Source organism: Vipera berus (genome assembly GCF_964194415.1).
Source record: "Vipera berus genome assembly, chromosome: 1".
Classification (NCBI taxonomy): domain Eukaryota; kingdom Metazoa; phylum Chordata; class Lepidosauria; order Squamata; family Viperidae; genus Vipera; species Vipera berus.
Window position 1 is genome coordinate 137,933,789 of NC_138202.1, and position 21,914 is coordinate 137,955,702.

Consider the following 21,914-nt stretch of genomic DNA (forward strand, 5'->3'; position numbering starts at 1 on the left):
ACTCAGCAGAACAGGCTGTAGGCTCACTTTTTCAGAGGTCTTACCAGTGTATAAGGAGCAAAATGGAAAAGGCCAGCGTATAGCAGAATTTAATATGTGGCTAAAGGAGTGGTGTAAAGGAGAAGGCTTTGGTTATATTAGTCACGATGTCTGTAGCTGGTCCAATGAAAAAATGTACAAAAGAGATGATCTGCATCCATCCAAGAAAGGGACTGAGTTACTTGGCAATAAATTCACAGCTTTTCTGAAGGAATATTTAAACTAAACAACGGGGACAGTGAGTTAATTGATACAGAACATCACTGTCCCCAGCAATCTAAGAAAATAGGGGAACTTAGGCACCACACAAGTTATGTAGCAAGTAAACACAGGGTCAGTCATAAAGGACTCAAATGTCTGTACACCAATGCGCAGAGTATGAACAGTAAGCAGGGTGAACTAGAAATTCAGGTAAATGAGGGCGGATATGATATTGTTGCCATTACAGAAACATGGTGGGACGAAACCCACAAATGGAACACACAGCTAGAGGGATTTAAATTATTTAAAAGAAATAGACTAAACAAAAGAGGAGGTGGAGTGGCTCTATATATAAGAAATAACTTTATCTCTACAGAAATAGAGCACAACAATGATGAAAACTGTAAACTTGAATGTATTTGGGTCAATATAAAAGGGGGAAAAATGACTTTGCCATAGGTGTATACTATAGGCCGCCCAACCAACCAGAGGAAATAGATGAACTTTTTGCTAGTCAGTTAACTAAGGTATGTAGGAAGCATATCACAATAGTAATGGGGGACTTTAATTACCCTGATATCAACTGGGAGACAAATTCTGCACCAAGTGGAAGATCTAACAGATTCCTGACAAACCTAGCAGACAACTTTCTCTCCCAAAAAGTAGAGAAGGGAACTAGGGGATTAGCCATATTGGATTTAATTCTCACTAACAGAGATGAAATGATAGAAAGTGTCAAAGCCACAGGAAACTTGGGGGGAAGTGATCATGCAATATTGAAATTCAACATTATGGAAGCACAAGCAATAGAATACAGCCAAACTAGAATCTTGGACTTTAAAAGAGGTAATTTCAATAAACTTAGAGAGACCTTGGGAAGAATTCCATGGATGAGAATCCTAAAGGGGAAAACAACTCAAGAAGCTTGGGAAATTTTGAAAAGTGAGATAATAAAAGCCCAGTCTAGCACAATACCAACAAAGAAGAAAAATAACAGCTTTCAAAAGAAACCAGCATGGCTGCATAAAGAACTCTCTGATAAACTGAAAGATAAAAAGGACAAGTATAAGAAGTGGAAAGAGGGGCACATAACTAAGGCAGAATATCAGCAAACAGCCCGTGCCTGCAAAGATGAAGTGAGGAAAGCTAAGGCTCAAAATGAATTAAGGCTTGCGACCAAAGTCAAAAATAACAAAAAAGCTTCTTTCAACATATAAGAAACAAGAAAAAAGTTAAGGAAATGATTGGTCCATTAGTGGGGGAAAGTGGCAAGAAGGTGACAAACAACAGGGAGAAAGCAGAACTATTTAACTCGTTTTTTGCATCTGTCTTTACACAAAGGGGAAAAACAGTCCAACCTACCAAAACCAGTGCCATAAAAAACAGAATAGAAATGCAAGTTAAGATAGGCAAGAAAATGGTAAGTGAGCACCTGTCCAGCCTAGACGAGTTCAAATCACCAGGACCAGATGGATTACACCCCAAGGTTCTCAAGGAACTGGCAGACGTGATCTCAGAACCACTGAACTATATTTTTCAAAGATCCTGGAGCACTGGGGAACTACCAGAGGACTGGAAGAGAGCTGATGTAGTTCCCATCTTCAAAAAAGGGAAAAAATAGATCCAGGAAACTACAGACCTATCAGCCTGACCTCAATACCTGGGAAGATTCTGGAAAAGATAATCAAACAACAAATCAGCGAACACCTTGATGCGAACAAAGTTATCACTAAAAGCCAACATGGGTTTGTCAAAAACAGATCGTGCCAGGCAAACCTTATTGCATTCTTTTACCAAGTGACAAAACTAGTGGACCAGAGGAATGCTGTAGATATAATTTACTTGGATTTCAGTAAGGCATTTGATAAAGTAGATCACAACCTACTACTTGATAAGATAGAAAAATGTGGGTTAGATAGCATCACCACCAGATGGATTCGTAGCTGGCTGACAGGCCGTACTCAGCGTGTGGTCCTCAATGGAACTGCATCTACATGAAAGGAAGTGTGTAGTGGGGTGCCCCAGGGCTCTGTTCTGGGCCCAGTGCTCTTCAACATCTTCATCAACGATTTGGATGAGGGGATAGATGGGGAACTCATCAAATTTGCAGATGACACCAAGCTGGCAGGAATAGCCAATACTCCAGAAGATAGGCTTAAGATACAGGAGGATCTGGACAGACTTGAACACTGGGCACTATCTAACAAAATGAAATTCAATGGTGAAAAAAGTAAGGTTCTACATTTAGGCAGGAAAAATCAAATGCACAGGTATAGTATAGGTGGTACCTTGCTCGATAGTAGTAACTGTGAGAGGGATCTCGGAGTCCTAGTGGACAATCACTTAAATATGAGCCAGCAGTGTGCTGCAGCTGCCAAAAAAGCCAACACAATGCTAGGCTGCATTAACAGAGGGATAGAATCAAGATCACGTGAAGTACTAATACCACTTTACAATGCCTTGGTAAGGCCACACCTGGAATACTGCATCCAGTTTTGGTCACCACGATGTAAAAAAGATGTCGAGACTCTAGAAAGGGTACAGAGAAGAGCAACAAAGATGATTGGGGGACTGGAGGCTAAAACATATAGGGATCGGTTGCTGGAATTGGGTATGTGTAGTTTAATGAAGAGAAGGGTGAGGGGTGACATGATAGCAGTGTTCCAATATCTCAGGGGCTGCCACAAAGAAGAGGGAGCCAGGCTGTTCTCCAGAACACCTGAGAGCAGGACAAGAAGCAATGGATGGAAACTAGTCAAGGAGAGAAGCAACCTAGAACTAAGGAGAAATTTCCTGACAGTTAGAACAATTAATCAGTGGAACAACCTGCCTCCAGAAGTGGTGAATGCTCCAACACTGGAAGTTTTTAAGAAGAGACTGGACAGCCATTTGCCTGAAATGGTATAGGGTTTCCTGCCTTAGCAGGGGGTTGGACTAGATGACCTCCAAGGTCCCTTCCAACTTATTATTATTATTATTATTATTATTATTATTATTATTATTATTATTATTATTATTATTATTATTATTATTATTATTATCCTCAACTCACAACCATTTCATTTAGTGACCATTTGAAGTTACAACAACGCTGAAAAAAGTTACTGATGACCGTTTTTCATACTTAAAACCATTGTGGCATCACCATGGTCATGTGATCAGAATTTGGACACTTGGTAACTGGCTCATATTTATGACAGTTTCAGTGTCCTGGGGTAATATGATCACTTTTTGCAACCTTATGACAAGCAAACCTGATGGGTAAGCCAGATTCACTTAACAACAGTATTATTAACTTAGCAACTGCAATGATTCACTTAACAACTTTGGCAAGTATGGTTGTAAAATGGGGCAAAACTCACCTAACAACTGTCTCACTTAGCAATGGAAATTTTGGGCTCAATTGTGGACATAGGTCAAGACTATCTGCATTGCATTCTATCACCCAAAAGGACTGTGTGTGCGTACTTGTTGATTTACTTCATTTATTATCCAGCCATGGCTTATTTAACAATACTCTATTAACTAAACCAGATTAGGGACAGATTGTCATAGAGAAAACGTATCTCTGTTATTGCTGAGAGTTGACACCAACTTAATGACACATAATCAAAATTGATGAAACCACAGTTGGCTGGGAGAAATGATATAATGTCTAAAGTCTTTCACAATATTTCAGAAAAAGCTGTACATATTTAGATGCTGATTTATAGTTTTAATCTGTATTAGAGTTAGTTTAACAGAAGTTAAACCATTATGTTTTGATTAATTTTGGCTAAAGTAATGTATGAAATCAGCCTATTAAATACTATATTTTCAATAAACCCAATGCAAGTCTTGACTTAATAGAATGTATAAAACAATCACACACTTATACAGTAATTACATTCAAGCAATTTTCTTAGATTAAATCGATCATTTCTTCTGTTATATGCACAGAATTGAGCAATTTCTCTACCAAATGTTTAATCATCCAATAGCAAAAAGTTATCAAATCACAAATATATCAGGGTCCTTTTTTTCCTTTTTAGATAATCAAGCTGAAAAATGACTTCAAGATTTATGATAGGAGGGTCACTTTAGAGCAGACATGTCAAACACAAGGCCCGGGGGCCAGATCCGGCCCGCAAAGTGGTTTCATGTGGCCCCCGAAGCCATCCTGGAAACAGTGAGGGAACGGTCCCCGCTGCCTTGGCCCTGGCCCAGAGACCCTTCTTCTGCCAGAGACCCCCAGATCTGTCCCACTCCTGCCCAGGCCCCCATAGGCACCCTTGATGCCAATGATGTAGAGCTGGCCATGCCCACCCAGTAGGCCATACGCACTCCAGCTGCGCCCACCCAGTAGGCCGCGCCCACCCTGGTCATACCCACCTGGCCCCCCGAGGGCAACCACGATGCTGATGTGGCCCTCAATGAAATTGAGTTTGACACCCTTGCTTTAGAGTCTTATAGTATATTCACAAAAAGAATCTCCTAAATTCAACTTAAATCTCAGTGTTAACATGCTGCCCAATAGGGTCCCAATCTCAAGTGCTGAAATAGGGAATCTTACAAATCAACTACAGCTTGGTAAAGCTCCAAGCAATTATTTTATTAATGCTGAAATATTACATAATAATTCAAAATAGTTGAACCCAGTTCTTGCTTCCCTGTTTTGTTGTTGTTGTTAGTTGCGAAGTCGTGTCCGACCCATCACGACCCTATGGACACTGTTCCTCCAGGCCTTCCTGTCCTCTACCATTTTCTGGAGTCCATCTAAGCTCACGCCTACTGCTTCAATGACTCCATCCAGCCACCTCATTCTCTGTCGTCCCCTTCTTCTATTGCCCTCAATCTTTCCCAGCATTAGGCTCTTCTCCAGTGAATCCTTCCTTCTCATTAGGTGGCCAAAGTATTTGAGTTTTAGCTTCAGGATCTGGCCTTCTAAAGAGCAGTCAGGGTTGATCTCCTCTAGGACTGACCGGTTTGATCGCCTTGCAGTCCAAGGAACTCGCAGGAGTCTTCTCCAGCACCATAGTTCAAAGGCTTCAATTCTTTGGCGCTCGGCCTTTCTTATGGTCCAGCTTTCACTGCCATACATTGCAACTGGGAAGACCATAGCCTTGACTATACGCACTGATGCTGGTCCACAGACCAGGGGTTGGGGACCCCTGCTGTAGGTCAGCAGCCCCCAATCTTTTGGGCACCAGGGACCGGTTCCTTGGAGAGAGGTTTTTCTGTGGCCTGGAGGAAGTGTGCTTTTGTAGGCAGCCTGTATCCTGTGGATGAGGCTTCACTTGTTTGCCGGTCCATGGACTGTGGTTTGGGGACCCCTGCTTTAGGTAGAACCAGTCAACTAATTTGTGGTATAAGTGTTTGGCATAGAGCTTGCCTTGTTATACTTAAAAGGCTAATTGGCTTATAATTTGTAGGCAGGTGCCCTTTTAATAAATAGACACTACAAAGACTAGGTCCCAGTCCTCTGGATTTGTGCAGTGCAATTGATATAAGTAAACATGGATTACTGCCTTGTCGTGGCGAAGGGGCTTGCGTAATTCAATGAAGCTATGAGCTATGCCGTGCAGGGCCACCCAAGACGGACAGGTCATAGCAGAGAGTTCTGACAAAACGTGATCCACTGGAGAAGGAAATGGCAAACCACTCCAGTTTCTTTGCCATGAAAACCCTATGGACAGTACCAAAAGGCAAAACAATATGACGCTGGAAGATGAGCCCCTCAGGTCGGAAGGCGTCCAATATGCTACTGGGGAAGAGCAGAGGGCTAGTACTAGTAGCGCCAGAAAGAATGAAGCGACTGGGCCAAAGCCGAAAGGACGCTCAGCTGTGGATGTATCTGGTGGTGAAAGGAAAGTCCGATGCTGTAAAGATTTTTTCTCCATAGGAACCTGGAATGTAAGATCCATGAATCAAGGAAAGCTGGACGTGGTCAAACAAGAGATGACAAGACTAAACATTGACACCCCCTCTGGTCTGCAGAAAAATCTTTCTCCATGGCACCGGCCCCTGGTGCCCAAAAGGTTGGGGACCTCTGACCTAAAGCATATACTGGGAGATGAACAAGTAGGCTTTAGGACTGGACATTCTACCTGTGGACATGCCCTTATACTTCAACCACATAAGAGGGAAAGGGATGTGAGAGTTATGGATGCAAACATAGGAATTCATATTCTGTACTTGGTGATTGCTCTGCTACTACCTTATGGAGCCCCCAATTCAAAGCCTACATGCTTCAGTGCTAAATCTGGATATGAATGAGTTACGTGCATTTGATAATATTAGTCTGAATGTATTGTGAGCCTGGATTTAAACTTCTGAATGTTTAGGTGCAAAGCATCTTATGGTTCCTTTCATTCTTTTAAAATCCTGAGGTTTAATCTTGTCTTCTTATAAATTGCACACATGGATCTGCTTCAGAACAACCCTCTTTAATATGGGAATAGCAGCTAAAACCTTAAGGGAATGAGGGCATTTAAAAAAAAAGTATGCAATTTCTGACATGTGCTACATGATGGTAATACTAATCAAATGCTGGTAGTCCTTGACATATGACTGGTCACTTAACAACCATTCAAAGTTATGACAGCAACCCCAAAAGCTATTTACAACCTGGTTTTGAAGTTCCAACGTTGACCCTCCCTAAGGTCATGTGACTACAGGTGACCCTCCTCAAGGTCATGTGACTGCTGTTTGCAGCACCTGCACTCCCATGGCTGCAGCTGATTACTTTTGCCTGAATCTATTATTTATTTCTGGTTTTTAGCCAAAACCAGGCCATAGTGAACAGTTGGTTCATTTGATGACATAACGTCTGCTTTATGACTGCAGCATTTTATTAACAACCATTGCAAAAAAAGGTAATGATAATGATAATGATAACCAGTTAATACTGTATGGCACAAAACTGTGATTGAACTGGATATTCTGCTTTGGATACCACAGAGCCTCCTTCTAGAAGGTAATAAGGAAAACGGGTCATAAAAAGGATGTTTAGTGTCCCAGACAATCTTCCAGACCCTCCTCAAGTAATGCTTATGTGGTATGTCCTGGATGGAAAAGAGGGAACTGCCAATGATCTTTTCAGCCTTCCTCACCACTCTCTGCAACGCCTTCCTGTCTAAAGCAGTGAGGCTTCTAAACTAGACTGTGATGCTATATGACAGGATGCTCTAGATTGTCCCTCTGTAGAAAGTGGTAAGGACAGGGGAAGGAAGATGTGCTTTTCTCATGTGACACAGAAAAAATTGCAGGTGCTGCTGTGCCCACTTCACCAGTGTCTCGCTGTTGAGCGATCAAGCCAGCCTACTCTTAACTGCACACACACCCAGGAATTTGATGCCGATAACCATCTCCACAGGTGAATCATTAATGCACAGAGGAGTGTGGCTGTGCCTGCTTTTTCTGAAATCGACAATGATCTCTCTGGTTTTTCCACTATTTAAAACTAGGCTGTTTTCCTTACACCAGTTCACCAGACCATCACTCTCCTTGCGGTAAGCACCCTTGTTGCCATCATGAATAATGAATAATGTTGTAGCATCTGCAAACTTCACAATATGGTTAGTGGCAAACCTAGAACAACAGTCATGGGTCAACAGGGTGAATAGCAGCAGACGTAGGATGCGGCCCTGTGGAGAACCTGTGCTCAAGAAAATGGTGTTGCACATATTGGAGTCTGTTAGTAAGAAAATCAAGAATCCAGTTGTCTGTCTCTGTCTGTCTGTCTCTCTCTCTCTCTTGTACCCTTGACTGAAGATCGGTACACTCCTTCTATCTGGGATGGTCGTCCTCTTCCACCGAGCGTGCAGGTTCGGGAGGGACGCACATGGAGCAGTGAGGGAGGAAGGGGACACCCGCCTAGCCAGCCAGATCAGCCGAATCAACCCTGGCGATCAATGGGGTGACATATGCCGCAGCCAGATTGCCCTCAAACATGATTTCTTTGGATTGGCACAACATATTTGTAAACCCACCCCTAAATGTAGCTTATTAAAGAAAACAGTGGCAAGCCATTTCCCATCTTGTTGGTAAGATGTATCCATAAAGTCACTAGGAGTTGAGTTCAAACTGAAGGAAACTTTACTTTGTAAAATTGAATATAGTATTCCATCAGTGGCTGGATTCACATAGTTTATATCAAAAGATTTGATTTACAAACTATAGTACCCAGGTTTATGCAGCATGTTGTGGTAAAGTTGAACTGCACAATGAATTAGCATAAGATAGGAAGCCGATGTTGTCTGATCGGGTACTTTTTTTCCTCCTTAGATATATTTTTAATGGTGCACTAGGATCTCCTTGATTTAATGTCATTGGCTTTGAAAACAAGATTAGTATATCATCTGTCTTTGAATATGTAGCTTCCTTTCTAACTCATTACTCTTGATTCTGTATTTCTTGTTTTGTCAAGCTGCCTGTTCTTTCCTCTCTTCCTCTTGGCATCACACTTCTTCAGAGCTGAAAAGAATAACAGCAGAAGTGCCACAAACACGGATTGTGTGACTTGGGCAAGCAACACTCACCCACAAAACCTAATTTGCAAGAGATTATTTGAGACCTAATTTGCATTTAATTTAATGTGAAAATATCATGTGATGTGTACCTGTGAGAGCATTTTTTAAATTAAGCTTTTTTTAAAATAAATAAATAAATAAATAAACAAGCTGGCACAGGAAAATATCCCAAGGGTGAACTAAAATCAGGAATTAGGCGACTATTCTTAAATATGCTGTAGATGTTATTTATTTTAAATTAAGCAAATACATCTATGTCTTGGACTTCATCTCTTTTATTTTCTCTTTTTATTACTGATACCCCGTATACATTTTAAATGAATGTGAAATTAATCCAGGGATTAATCTGCACCATCTGGATAATGCACTAGTTGCCCTGCATTATTACACTTGACAAATGCAGTGTATTTTTAAAAGTATCCAATGCTATCATTTATATCAGGGGCGTCAAACCACTGGCCTGTGAGCCAGATGCGTCATGGCGAAACCACACCCACCCCATTGCCGGCAATGGGGGGAAAAGTGCAATACGTCGCAACATGTCATGTGATGTTGTGAATTTGACATCCCTGATTTATATAGCAATCCTGTCTCCCATTTCAAAGCACTCAGACTTTATGGCTCAGAGACCTCCAGTACGCTCAGAGCTATCCCCACTTGGCGGGTGAAAATCAAGACAGAGGAAGGAAAGAGGATCTGGAAACTGTGGCACTTTATGTTACAAACTACCATGGAAAGGTGTGGAGTCATCCAAATGAGATGCTCGGTGGAATACCAAAGTAAAGGAGAAGAGAATTACAGTAATAAATCATAGTACTATCATTAAGAGAATTATAGTAATAAATATAGTAATATAGTAATAAAGGTTAGAATAGTGCAAGCCATGGTGTTTCCTGTTATACTCTATGGAAGCTTAAACTGGACTTTGAAGAGGTGGGATAGAAAAAATATTGATGCTTTTGAACTTGGAAAATACTCTAGACGTCCATTAAAACAAACAAATGGATCATCAAAAAATCAGCTCTGAGTTCTCACTCAAGGCACAAATGACCAGGCTCAAATTATCCTACTCTGTATCCACTATGCAATTCACTGGAAAAGACTCTAACGTTGGGAAAGGTGGATGGAAAGAGAAGATGAGGAAGACCAGCAGCAAGGTGGATGGACTCAGTGGCAATGAGTGCACCATTGGAAGATCAGAAGGACCAAGTCAAGGACAGATTGTCAGGGAGAAAATATATCTATGTCAGAGGTCCCCAACCTTTTTGGCACCAGGGACTGGTTCCGTGGAGAGAGGTTTTTCCGCGGACCGGAGGGGCCATGATTTTGTGTGCTGCCTGCATTCCATGGATGGGGCTTTGCTTGTTTGTGTGAATTGGTTGCTGGCCATGCCGCAGCCCAGTACCGGTCCACGGTTCGGGGGTTGGGGACCCCTGATCTATGTGATCACTAAGAGTTGACACTAAGAGCTGACACCAATCAGTAATAAAAATAAGGACGGGATAGAAATACAGTACAATGTGTATAGAAAAAAGATAAAAGACTGCAGTCAAAGACCACAAAGAGCAGTTAAAATTAAAAGTGGGAGAGAAAATGCAAAATTATCTTGATGGAAATAAAAGTGGTTTTAGAAGTGGACGAAGAGATCCCAAAATGCAGCTTTCAGCAGAGAGAATGGATTTAAAAATAAGAACAATGGAATGATTTGGGATAAAAATACAGTAAGAGAATACAGAAGAAATATTTTAGAGATTTCTTTGTGAAAGATAATGTTTGTTGTTAGTTGCGAAGTCGTGTCCGACCCATCGCGACCCTATGGAAAATGTTCCTCCAGGCTTTCCTGTCCTCTGCCATCTTCTGGAGTCCATTTAAGCTCACGCCTACTGCTTCAGTGACTCCATCCAGCCACCTCATTCTCTGTCGTCCCCTTCTTCTATTGCCCTCAATCTTTCCCAGCATTAGGCTCTTCTCCAGTGAGTCCTTCCTTCTCATTAGGTGGCCAAAATATTTGAGTTTTAGCTTCAGGATCTGGCCTTCTAAAGAGCAGTCAGGGTTGATCTCCTCTAGGACTGACCGGTTTGATAATGTTACATTATGTAAAAGATTCATGAAATTGAGAAAATGGTTATCAACATTCATTCCAAGAAAAAAAGTCATAAGCATACTGGGAATATTGATACCACTAAGGCTGCTGGTGTAGATGCTGAAGTTGGGAATCAATTGAAAACATTTGGGAATTTCTGTTCTGGGCAAAAATAATAAAAATAAAAATAAAAAACAAAGAGAAAGACCACAATTATTTAATTGTACATAATTAATATTTTGAATATTAATATATTTACACGTACACATACACATTTCTTTTCAGGGTAAAATATCAGCATGGTTGGTTTATGTGGAGTGGCTGTGCAAACTTTCACGATTATTTAATGTATATGAGTTTACTGCCTCTACACCTGACAGTTGAAAGCCTGTTGGTTTGTTCTCCTATAAAGACAAGAGTAGTAGAAGTAAATATAATATCCACAGAGGAACCAGAATGGTATAGTATTTGTCTATGGTGAATATACTACAAGAAATGGGGGGGAGTGAATAGATACTACATAAAGGTGGACTGAATAGAAGCACAATGAGGTGATTTATTTTAGAGAGTATGGATGAAGATTAAATTGTAAAAACAAATATATGAAACAGGAGTGACTGCATCAAAATGAAGGGAAAGACCAAGAAAATCATGGTTGAATAGACTTGATGAGATCCTTCAGTAGGTGGGCCTATGAAAATGTGTATAGATGAGATGGAAACAAAGATAGTCTGCGAGGATAAAAAGGTATGGAGGGAAATAATGGGCAGCGTTGACAAGAAGCAAATATAACTGTATTTCCTTTTTTATATCTCATTCATTTCTTTGGCTTACTATTTCCTTGGCCTTTTCTGTGCTCTGCATAACATTGGTTATCCTGAAAGGAAGTGTGTGTGTGTGTGTGTGTGTGTGTGTGTGTGTGTGTGTGTGAAAATATATTAATATTCAAACTATTAATGATATATAATGAACTAATCACAGTTTTTCTGTTTATTTTTTGCTTTTTATATGATTATTTTTCCCTAGCAGAGAAATTCCCAAATGTTTTAAATTGATGGCATCCTAATGGTTCCCAACTGTGTGTTGTGGCACCCTGGAGCATCACATCAAATCACTAACAGTTTCATTTATTAAGTAGCAAAACACCCCATGGCAACCCTCAGAGTTTACTAGGGTATTGCAGCACACAGTTTGTGAACCATGGCCACTTTTACAGATCTGAACAACAGGCAACTTTAAGCTAGAAGGATACTGAACTTGCAAAAATGTGTGGTGGTCCAAACTGTTAGTATGCCAGCCATAATCTGTAACTAGTCAGATTACAATTTTTTTTACTCCTGTTTTAATTATTTCCTGTATTGCTATTGCATTACTGGAGGAAATGTCATTCGGAAGTACCATTTGTCCAGCTAAATATCAAGGCAGAAATTTAATTACTGTTCATGCCACTAGATGGCATTGTCCATTAACCTTGAAGAAATTTTTGTGGAATGGCCATTTTTTCATTACTGAAAACTTCAGAAGCAATAATAATGAAAACAGAGGGTTCTTCACTAGAATTTGATTGAAGACTGAATCATAATGAGAATAAATGTTAGTACTAATAGAACAAAGAATAGCCTATCTCAATTCCTGCTAAAAAGTTGAAATTCTACTCTCCTCCTCCAAAATCCCTTATAATCTCAAACCCTTGTTAAGTGTTAGAATAATTTAATAGCCCCCTCTTCCTATTGTTAGATATTTTTTATTGTATAAAGTTATCAAGCTACTCTTTACATTTAGCAGGAATCACATACCTCATTGATAAGGTATGGGTCCAAATATCATAAATAAAAGTTTTCAATTGGATTCTTTCAAGGTTTTAGTCCTCATCACTATTACATTCTGTTCTCTCTTCCATAAAGTTATCTAATTAACTCCTAGATAATGTCCAATCAGCAGAGTTTATTTATCCCCTGGATGAAAAAATAAAAGTATAATCAGAAGGTTACCCGAGATGTAGACTAAATTCACAAACCACACTAATCTACAAATAAGTGAATTATATATTGGCTTTCTCTGTTGTGTGCGTCGAGCATGTTTGCAATTTACAATTTATGAAATAGCATATAATGAATATTTATTTTTATCCCACCTTTATTATTTTTATAAATAACTCAAGGCAAAAAATGCCTAATATTCCTTCCTCCTCCTATTTTCAGCACAACAACCTTCTGAGGTGAGTTGGGTTGAAAGAAAGTGACTGGCCCAATGTCACTCAGCTGGCTTTCATGCCTAAAGTGGGACTACAACTCACCATCTCTTAGTTTCTAGTCTCATACTTTAACCACTATGATAGACACGTCAAACTCGCGACGTCACATGACATCGTGCAACGTATCGGGACGGTTTTGCCATTGCCGGCAATGGGTGGGCGCAGCTTCCAGATGATGCGTTCGGCCCGTGGGCTGGCAGTTTGACACCCCTGCACTAAGAGAATTGAAGAGAAAAAAAATTATTTACCCAATAACCTATTGTTAACAAACCATGAGGCCAATGAAGGGACAACTGAGATCCTTCTTGATGGACATTTGCTAGCAGTATTTTTTCTCCTATATTGTAATCCTTGACTTAGAACAGTTCATTTAGTGACCATTCAAAATTACAACAGCACTGAAAAAAGTGACTTATGACCGTTTTTCACCGTTACAACCTTTGCAGCATCCCCATGATCATATGATCAAAGTTCAGATGCTTGGCCTCTGGTTCATATTTATGATGGTTGCAGTGTCCCCTGGGTACTGTGGTCACCTTTTGTGCCCTTCTGACAAGCTAGGTCAATGGGGAAGCCAGATTCACCTAACAACCAGGTTACTAGCTTATCAACCGCAGTAATTTACTTAACAATAGTGGAAAGAAAGATTGTAAAATGAGGAAAAACTCACCAAATGTCTCACTTAACTACAGAAATTTTGGGCTCATTTCTGGTTGTAAGACAAGGACTACCTGTAAATCATTCCATTCCCCAACAGTCAGTTAGAACTAAAGAAGCTTCTTGGATGAGAAGTGAAATGTTTTCAGAGGAAAAAACCAACAAAAGTCCAGCTGCCTTTTGGAGAGAAAAAAGCACTTCGGGATTAAAATCAGTGGCTGTTCCTGGAAGGGCTTCTCCAAAATGATGGGATCAATGATTGATAGCACTGATTTCACAACATCCATTGGATAAAAAAAATCAATATCCTCTCAGCTGCAGCACTGTTTTGTCAATATTTTTGTATTTTTTCAATCCAGATTTGATTATAATCTGTTGAAAAATGTCTTTAGGCAGCACAGTCACCTTTTTTTCTGATGTGAAGTCAAGAGGCTGAGGTTGTACAATGCTACTATCCTTGGCTTTTTCTCCATAGCAACAACATTTACCTAGCTTCTATCAGAAGATTCTTTTGTGCCTCCCTTCCGTGTTTTATCTTTCTCAGTTACAAGCTGGAGCTATTACGCCTGTACTGCAATTTGCCAGTATTTTTTTTCCTATCTCTTAATTACTTCATTATTTTTCATTTGGCATTGTTGAAGTTAACAAAGGCGTTAGACTTTTCCCAAGACGAACCTGCGCTTATATTTGTGTTTGCTAAATAGAAGTCAGAGCTAGCAGCCTAGATTGGGATCATAGCTTGGGAAGGGAGAGGATTTAACCCATTTTCTCCAAATATATCTATGCACAAGAAATATTTTATGTTAATATTTTTCTGTGAGCACATCCACATACCTGTGTTTATATAGAGGTAGTCCTCAATTTACCACCATTCATTCAGCGACCATTCAAAGTTACAACATCACTGGAAAAAGTGACATTACCATTTTTCACGCAACTATTTCAGCATCTCTGCTGTCATGTGACTAAAATGCTTGGCAACTGGCATGCACTTATAACAGTTGCAGTGTCCCACCTTTTGCAGCCTTCCGACAAGCAAAATCAATGGGGAAGCCATATTCACTTAACAATCATGTTACTAACTTAACAACTGCAGTAATTCACTTAACAACTATGACAAGAAAGGTTGTAAAATGGGGCAAAATTCCTTAACAACAGTCTTTCTTAGCAGCAGAAATTTTGGGCTCAGTTGTGGTCATAAGTGGAAGACTACTTGCATTTTTCTTCCGTCCTTCAACTGGGAAGAAAGCATGTCAGGATTAGGATTTTGGCCTCTAGAACCGACATTTTTGTAGCAAAGTGAGTCTTATTGCATAGAAAGTGAGGAAATCTTAAGTAGAAAGGGGAAGTCATGAAGGTATCATGAAGAGATTGCCTTTATTTGAGTAGGCTGATGCCTTTTGCTAATTTCAATCTTGGTGTTAAATTTGTTTAAATACAATGTCTAATCTTTTGCCCAGAAATTGGCTGAAAATTCAGATGAGAGATGGAGAAGGAGTTGAATGGTGGAAGGTGTGATTTCCTTCCAACATATTAAAAGTGGTGTATTTTTTGCCCACCTCTAACCCAAAGAAATGATCTTATTCAAGGATGGAATCATAGAAATTCATTTTTTAAATTTAGAATGCATGTCATTCTACAAATGGACACTTTTTAGAAAGTACAGAAATTTAATTGGCTTTGGGCAAGGGTTTTATTTATTTTATTATATATCATGTTTTATTTTGTGAAAAGTATTCTTACTGTATAGGGATTGTACAAAAGGGTATTCTTGTTATTAGCCTAATGACCGCCATCTTGCTTCTGTACATTGTGCTTGCGTTAGGGATGCCATTTTGTGAAGGCAGGAAGATTACATACACAGACGCAGAGACAGGGGAAAGAGCGGGAAAGTAATGAAGGATGATTAATATTCTGCATGCCAAAAAGTGTCACCTTGTGATTGGTTGTTACCTGTATATAAATACAAGTGCCTAACTAACCATGTGTGGCACTTCTGAATGCAGCTGCCAGTGTTTCAGACAGTGTTCCGCCCAGCAACTTCACTTGGCCAAATAAAGTTCTGTTTGACTTGGAAGCCTCCACTTGAATCTCCTGATTTGCCCTCTTGGAACCTCAAGTTCTTCGGGTAGCTGCTGACCCTTACAACTGTTTGCTCTTGTGTCCAGAGTAGAATTGTTTGAAGACTTTAAATCTATTTCACACTTCATAATTTTGTATTGTGTTTGTTATTTTAAACCACCTGAGATCTTTTAAAAATGAGATGGGGCTTTAGATAAATTAGCAAAACCTAAGAGATTAGCAGCTAAAACCTCATTATCAACTCTATGGAATTTATACCATTGGTTTACAACTTTGTCTAAAGGCTGCCCAGCTTGTAAATTAAGTGTACACTACTTTGTCCTGCAGTTGAACCTCTCAGGCAGATTAATCTAAGGAAATTTATGCCTGCCTGGCTCAGTGTTGCACATAAAACTCCTTGGCTTTGCACACCCTTCAGCAGCTTGGTATTGCACAGTACAGCTCTCTTGAAACTCTGCCTGATTGGTTCATTTAGGTAGCCACCCCAATAGTCACTTAGGTTAATCAACAAATACCACATAGGCATGAGTGAAGTTTAAAAAGTGAGGAAAAACATCTTTATTGCCATCTAATCCTCAGGTGAAACTACAGAAATGAAAATTGACATTCATTGTCACATTCTGCCTAAGGAATGGCCTGATCTGAAAGAGGTAACAATGGCAGCCTTTGGATATTTGGTACAGAAACTCTAGGAAGTCTTCTAGTTCCTGATTGTTCTTGATAGTTTCACTAGTACTTTATCTTGGCTAGTTCCAACTTTTAAATGTTTTCTTATATATATATATATTCCTTTAAGACTGAACTCCCATTGAATGAGAAACTAGGGAGATATTCATTTCAAACTGCTTCTGTACTTTAACACTCTATGTTCAATATTTCAAACAGTGGTGTACATTTGAATTTATTGAACAAAGGCCTCCTACTAACTGCTTTATAAAGCAAAAAGTTTGGGTTCATGTATCTATGTGCCAGCTCTTTGCTAGAAAAAAAGGGGAGTAAGAGTATTTATTTACTTTCAGCAGTTACGTTCCACTATATTCAAATTATGACCATTAATACAGTAATGTGTAGTTTTAGTTTTGTTATGGCCAAAAGAAAATGATCTGGGATGAATGCTGAATTTGAATACTATACAAAGAGAAATTTTGCTAATGGAGAATCCTTAGAATTCTTTTTAAATTGCTCTGAGTACATAAACATCTTTTTTAGCTTTATTCAGAATCAGTGAAAAGCAATGGATTGCTGTGCAGTGCAATTGTAAGACAATTTATTTGCTGGAGCATATAGTATATTTGGCATTGCAGCTAGCTTCAGTAAATTTAGATGGATTTAGTTTATCCGAATGATACATTGATATTAACAATATAAATAAAGCTTTGAGCATAATGTGATCTTTTTTAGAATAGTTTGTGATACAGTCATGAATGGCAGCATCTGTGTAATTGCAAAAATGAAAAACCACTTTTTTCAAATTAACTCTACTTATATCCATCGTGTTTCACATTGACAAGATTTATTTTGTAAATCATGTATTTTACAAAGCTTCAAATTGCTTATGAACAATATTAACAACACTTTTACACTGATTGCATTAGTCAAATAACCTCAAATAAAGATAATTTCATTGTGAGTTTGACATGCTGTATTGCAATCCTCTTTTTTTCATTTCAGTATTACAATTACCTTGAATCTTTTTTCTGCCATAGGAAATTATAAATGAGATTTGTAAAATATGTGGCAATTAAAATGTTGGCTAATAGATTATTTGTCTTACATAGTTCAAAGCAACTGCATGAAAATATTTGATATTATGCGAGATGGATCATTTATTTGTCTGAAGTGGCCACTTTTTCTCAAAAGTTATTTTAAAATGTACCCAAAGATGAAAATAAAAAGTGTCCAAAGGAAGCAATAAAGAAATCTAAAAATTTAATCATTAATTAATAATCAATATTATTATAGTATTCATTTAAGATTTTAAATATACATACATACATACATACATATATATATATATATATATATATATATATATATATATATATATATATATATATATATATATATATATATATATATAAGTGGGAAAGGTAAGAAGAAAAAACCTTGAAAACAGCTCAGTTAAAATGAACTTGTTTGGTGATTGCTGAGAAAATAACTATCAAGGGTGTTGGTTGTGGAACTGAATGACCAGAACAGGATTGGGGGGAGGCAGATGTGGAAATAGCTATTGTCTTCATATCTTGCTGTAAATTTGTCAAAAATATTGCCTGCAATTCTGATATAAGAATAGATCTCTAGGTTCTTCAGCAAACTCAAGTTCACATCCCAAAATATTTGAATATGGAGCAATACTGGTTGTATCAAATTTCACAAGATTGTTTGATAACTCAATGACCTGTTCTTATATTCATGTAGCTCAATTAATGAACATGTCGCTGTTGCTAACATCTCAGGTCTGCACCTTTTAAAGCTAAACTCAAATATAGATTGACGTCAATCGAAAAAACCACATCGCAGGATTTATGCCAGGATGCTGTTACTGATTTCTTAAAATGCCTCTTTGTGAACCTTTTTTATGTAGAAAGAAAAAAGGCTGAGTACTTTTTCCGTTTGTGATTATGAGATAGTTCAAGCTGAACGAAAGTGAAGTAAAGGAAAAACTGGCCTTATTGCTGTCATGGTATTTTCTGCCATCAGAAAGGCTACAATCCTCTTTGGGAGAATGAGGAGATATTTTGCTTGTGTACTTGAAGCCTTTTGCTGCTCTTTAAATATTAATAGACAAAGGTGACCTTCATCCTTACTATTGAACCATCCAGGCCGAAAAGCAGATCAATACATGACTGCACTAATTATTAACAAATTCTGCTCAGCTGAGATTATAATTTCACTTTACCTTTATTTTACTTCTGATTACATAATAAAGAATGTAAGGTGTTCAAAAAAAATCTGCCCTTATTGAGAACTTCATCATATGAGGGTTGGGAAGTCAAATAGTAAAAGATGTACCAGAGGAAGTAAATCTCTCTTTCAGTTAAATTATAACAAAATGATCTCAATCATTTTGTATCAGGAAACCTTTTTGTCTAAGGCCATCTTATATAGAAATACACTGTACTTTAAAAATGAGATTCATTCTACTCCGTTGACGAAAAAAGGAAAGAACCTAATTTTAAAATTTCGTTTCATTTCATTTCATTTATTATAATTGTATACCGCCCTTCTCCCGAAGGACTCAGGGCGGTGAACAGGGCACAAAATGACACATAGGGTTGGCCATTAGATCATTGGTTTTGTATTAGCTTCCTTTTGGTTTCAATTCATTACATAGGTCAATATCTTGGAAAGAAAAAGTTAAATATCTTTTAAAAGTTTAAAAGATAAATATTTTAAAGATAAATAGTTTAAAAGTTAAATATTCTATTATATTCTTCGAATATAAAATTTCTTATTAAATGAATGTTCTATCAAACCTGGGGCACGTAGAAAAATATCATTTTATTTCTTTTTCTGTCAGGTTTATATTTCTTCTTTTCTAATCACATTTAATATATATACATTTAAACAGCAAAATTCCACAGTGGTTTTTTTTCTTTCTCTTCATTTCATATAACTTGTTATATTTCTCCTGGTGTATTTACATTGCAAAACATTACAGTGTTGGCGTAATATAGTATTTGCTATTAAAAATAATTGCTTTTTTAAAAGGTGATATGAATAATTATACTCCATTTCAATATAATTAGAATAAATAGTTTTGTATTTAAGTATGCATGTGGAACTCATAGTTACTTACAGTTTGACTTTAAGCAATGAAGAATGTTATATAGCAACTTACTCATCCTTAAGGATCATTTTAGTTAAAGTTAAATACATCGGGAGAATATGACACTGCTACAATACACGTAGTCCTCGACTTACAACAGTTTGTTTAGTGACTGTTCAAAGTTAAAATGGCACTGAAAAAAGTGACTTATGACCATTTTTCAAGTGACCTTTGCAGCATCCCCATGGCCACCTGATCAAAATTCAGCTGCTTGGCAATTGACTCATATTTATGACAGTTACAGTGTCCCAGGGTCATGTGATCACCTCTTGCAACCGTCTGACTAGCAAAGTCAACGGGGAAGCCAGATTCACTTACTAACTTAACAACTGCAGTGATTCACTTAACAACTGTGGCAAGAAAGGTCGTAAAATAGGGCAAAATTCAGTTAAATGTCTCACTTAGCAACAGAAATTTTGGGGTCAATTTGGTCCTAAGTCGAGGACTACTTGTATATTATACAGTCTGAATATAAAAGAAATGACTTGTTTGGTTTTAAATTAACATGACCTATTTGGTGGATGATAACGTATGACTTACTTTATGTATATTTGTTAACTTCTGTCTTCCTTTTCGCAGAGATATGGCTATGGAGGATGGGTTCAGTTGGAGAAAGACCATAAGGTAGGTTAAGTTTGTGACTGATAATAATACATTGCTAAGTAATAATTATTAGGATATATATTTGAATTTTGGAAAAGAATATTCTTTTAATCATGCTGAATCAGGCCAGAGGTCTATCTAATTCAGCATCAGATTTCTAATGCAGCACTTCTGGAGTTTCCAAGAAGACTATAAAAATAGTATTAAATACAGCATCAGTTCCTACCACTAGGGATACTTAGTGGAAATAATAGCTTTGAACTATACTGATAGATACATTATGATAATAGACACCAACAAGTCTGGCACTGAATGTCACTACTATAATTAATTTAGTGCGAACAAGTACTTATTTTCTGATATTCTGGATCTGATGACAATTAGCTGTGTCTGAGTCACACTATGGCAGACATGTCAAACACAAGGCCCGGGGGCCAGATCCGGCCCGCGAAGTGGTTTCATGTGGCCCTCGAAGCCATCCTGGAAACAGTGAGGGAATGGCCCCCACTACCTTGGCCCTGGCCCAGAGACCCTCCTTCTGCCAGAGACCCTCAGATCTGTCCTACTCCTGCCCAGGCCCCCATAGGCACCCTTGATGCAAACGATGTAGAGCTTGCCACGCCCACCCAGTAGGCCATGCCCACCCTGGCCATACCCACCCGGCCCCCTGAGGGCAACCGCAATGCTGATGCGGCCCTCAATGAAATTGAGTTTGACACCCCTGCACTATGGTATTATAGAAGTTCCTTTGACTGTTTAGGTTTTGTTCTTGATAAATGCATTTATTAGGTAGCGGCAGTGAGGATCCCAGAGTAAGAAGGATCACTTTAACAGATTCGCTCACCTGTCCTAATTCTCACAGGTAAGGGGAGAAAGGGAGAATCTCTCTCATTCTAGCCTTGCATAATTAACAATGTGATATAAAATAGACAACATACAGGTTCAGCTTACAACCATTCATTTAGTAACTGTTCAAGATGACAATGGCTCAGAAAAAATGACTTATGACCATTTTCACACTTACAGCTGTTGCACCATCCCCATGATCACATGATCGAAATTCGGACACTTGGCAGCTGGTTCATATTTATGACGGTTGCAGTGTCCCGGGGTCATGTGATCACCTTTTGCGACCTTCTGACAAGCAAAGTCAATGAGGAAGTCTGATTCACTTAATGACCATGTTACTAATTTAACAGCTGCAGTGATTTACTTAACAACTGTGGCAAGAAAGGTTGTAATATGGGGCAAAACTCACTGAACAACTGTTTCATTTGACCACAGAAATTTTGGTCTCAATTGTAGCCGTAAATTGAGGACTACCTGTAACATAAAATAATGTAATATAAAATATAATTTTATATGGTCTAAAATGTCTGAACTCTTTGTGATGGTTGTATTTGATTGTTCAATTTGAGTACATTTTATATGTTCTGTCTTTTAGCTGATATTTCTTTAATTATTAACTAAAGTTGACTGAGAAATGTAGCTCAGAAAATATTCTTCACTGATATTGCCCAAGAGAAATATAAACAGCAGAACACATTGAAGAAAAATTACAAACGCATGACTGGTGTCATGAATATTAGTCACTTGTTATTCCAAAAACTAAAAAATTGGAGGGATTTTTTTTAGAACCTGCCCAAACCTGGAAAA

General features: G+C 38.4%; 1 protein-coding gene across 1 annotated transcript in view; it reads left to right on the top strand.

The window, feature by feature from the left end:
- ACMSD (aminocarboxymuconate semialdehyde decarboxylase) overlaps window positions 1-21,914 on the top strand; it is a gene marked incomplete at both ends in the record, with an annotated part of 67,103 nt that overhangs the window by 9,595 nt on the left and 35,594 nt on the right. Inside the window, 1 exon segment of the mRNA XM_081342086.1 lies at window positions 20,235-20,279. Within this exon segment, the coding sequence (XP_081198212.1) occupies window positions 20,235-20,279 (45 nt within the window).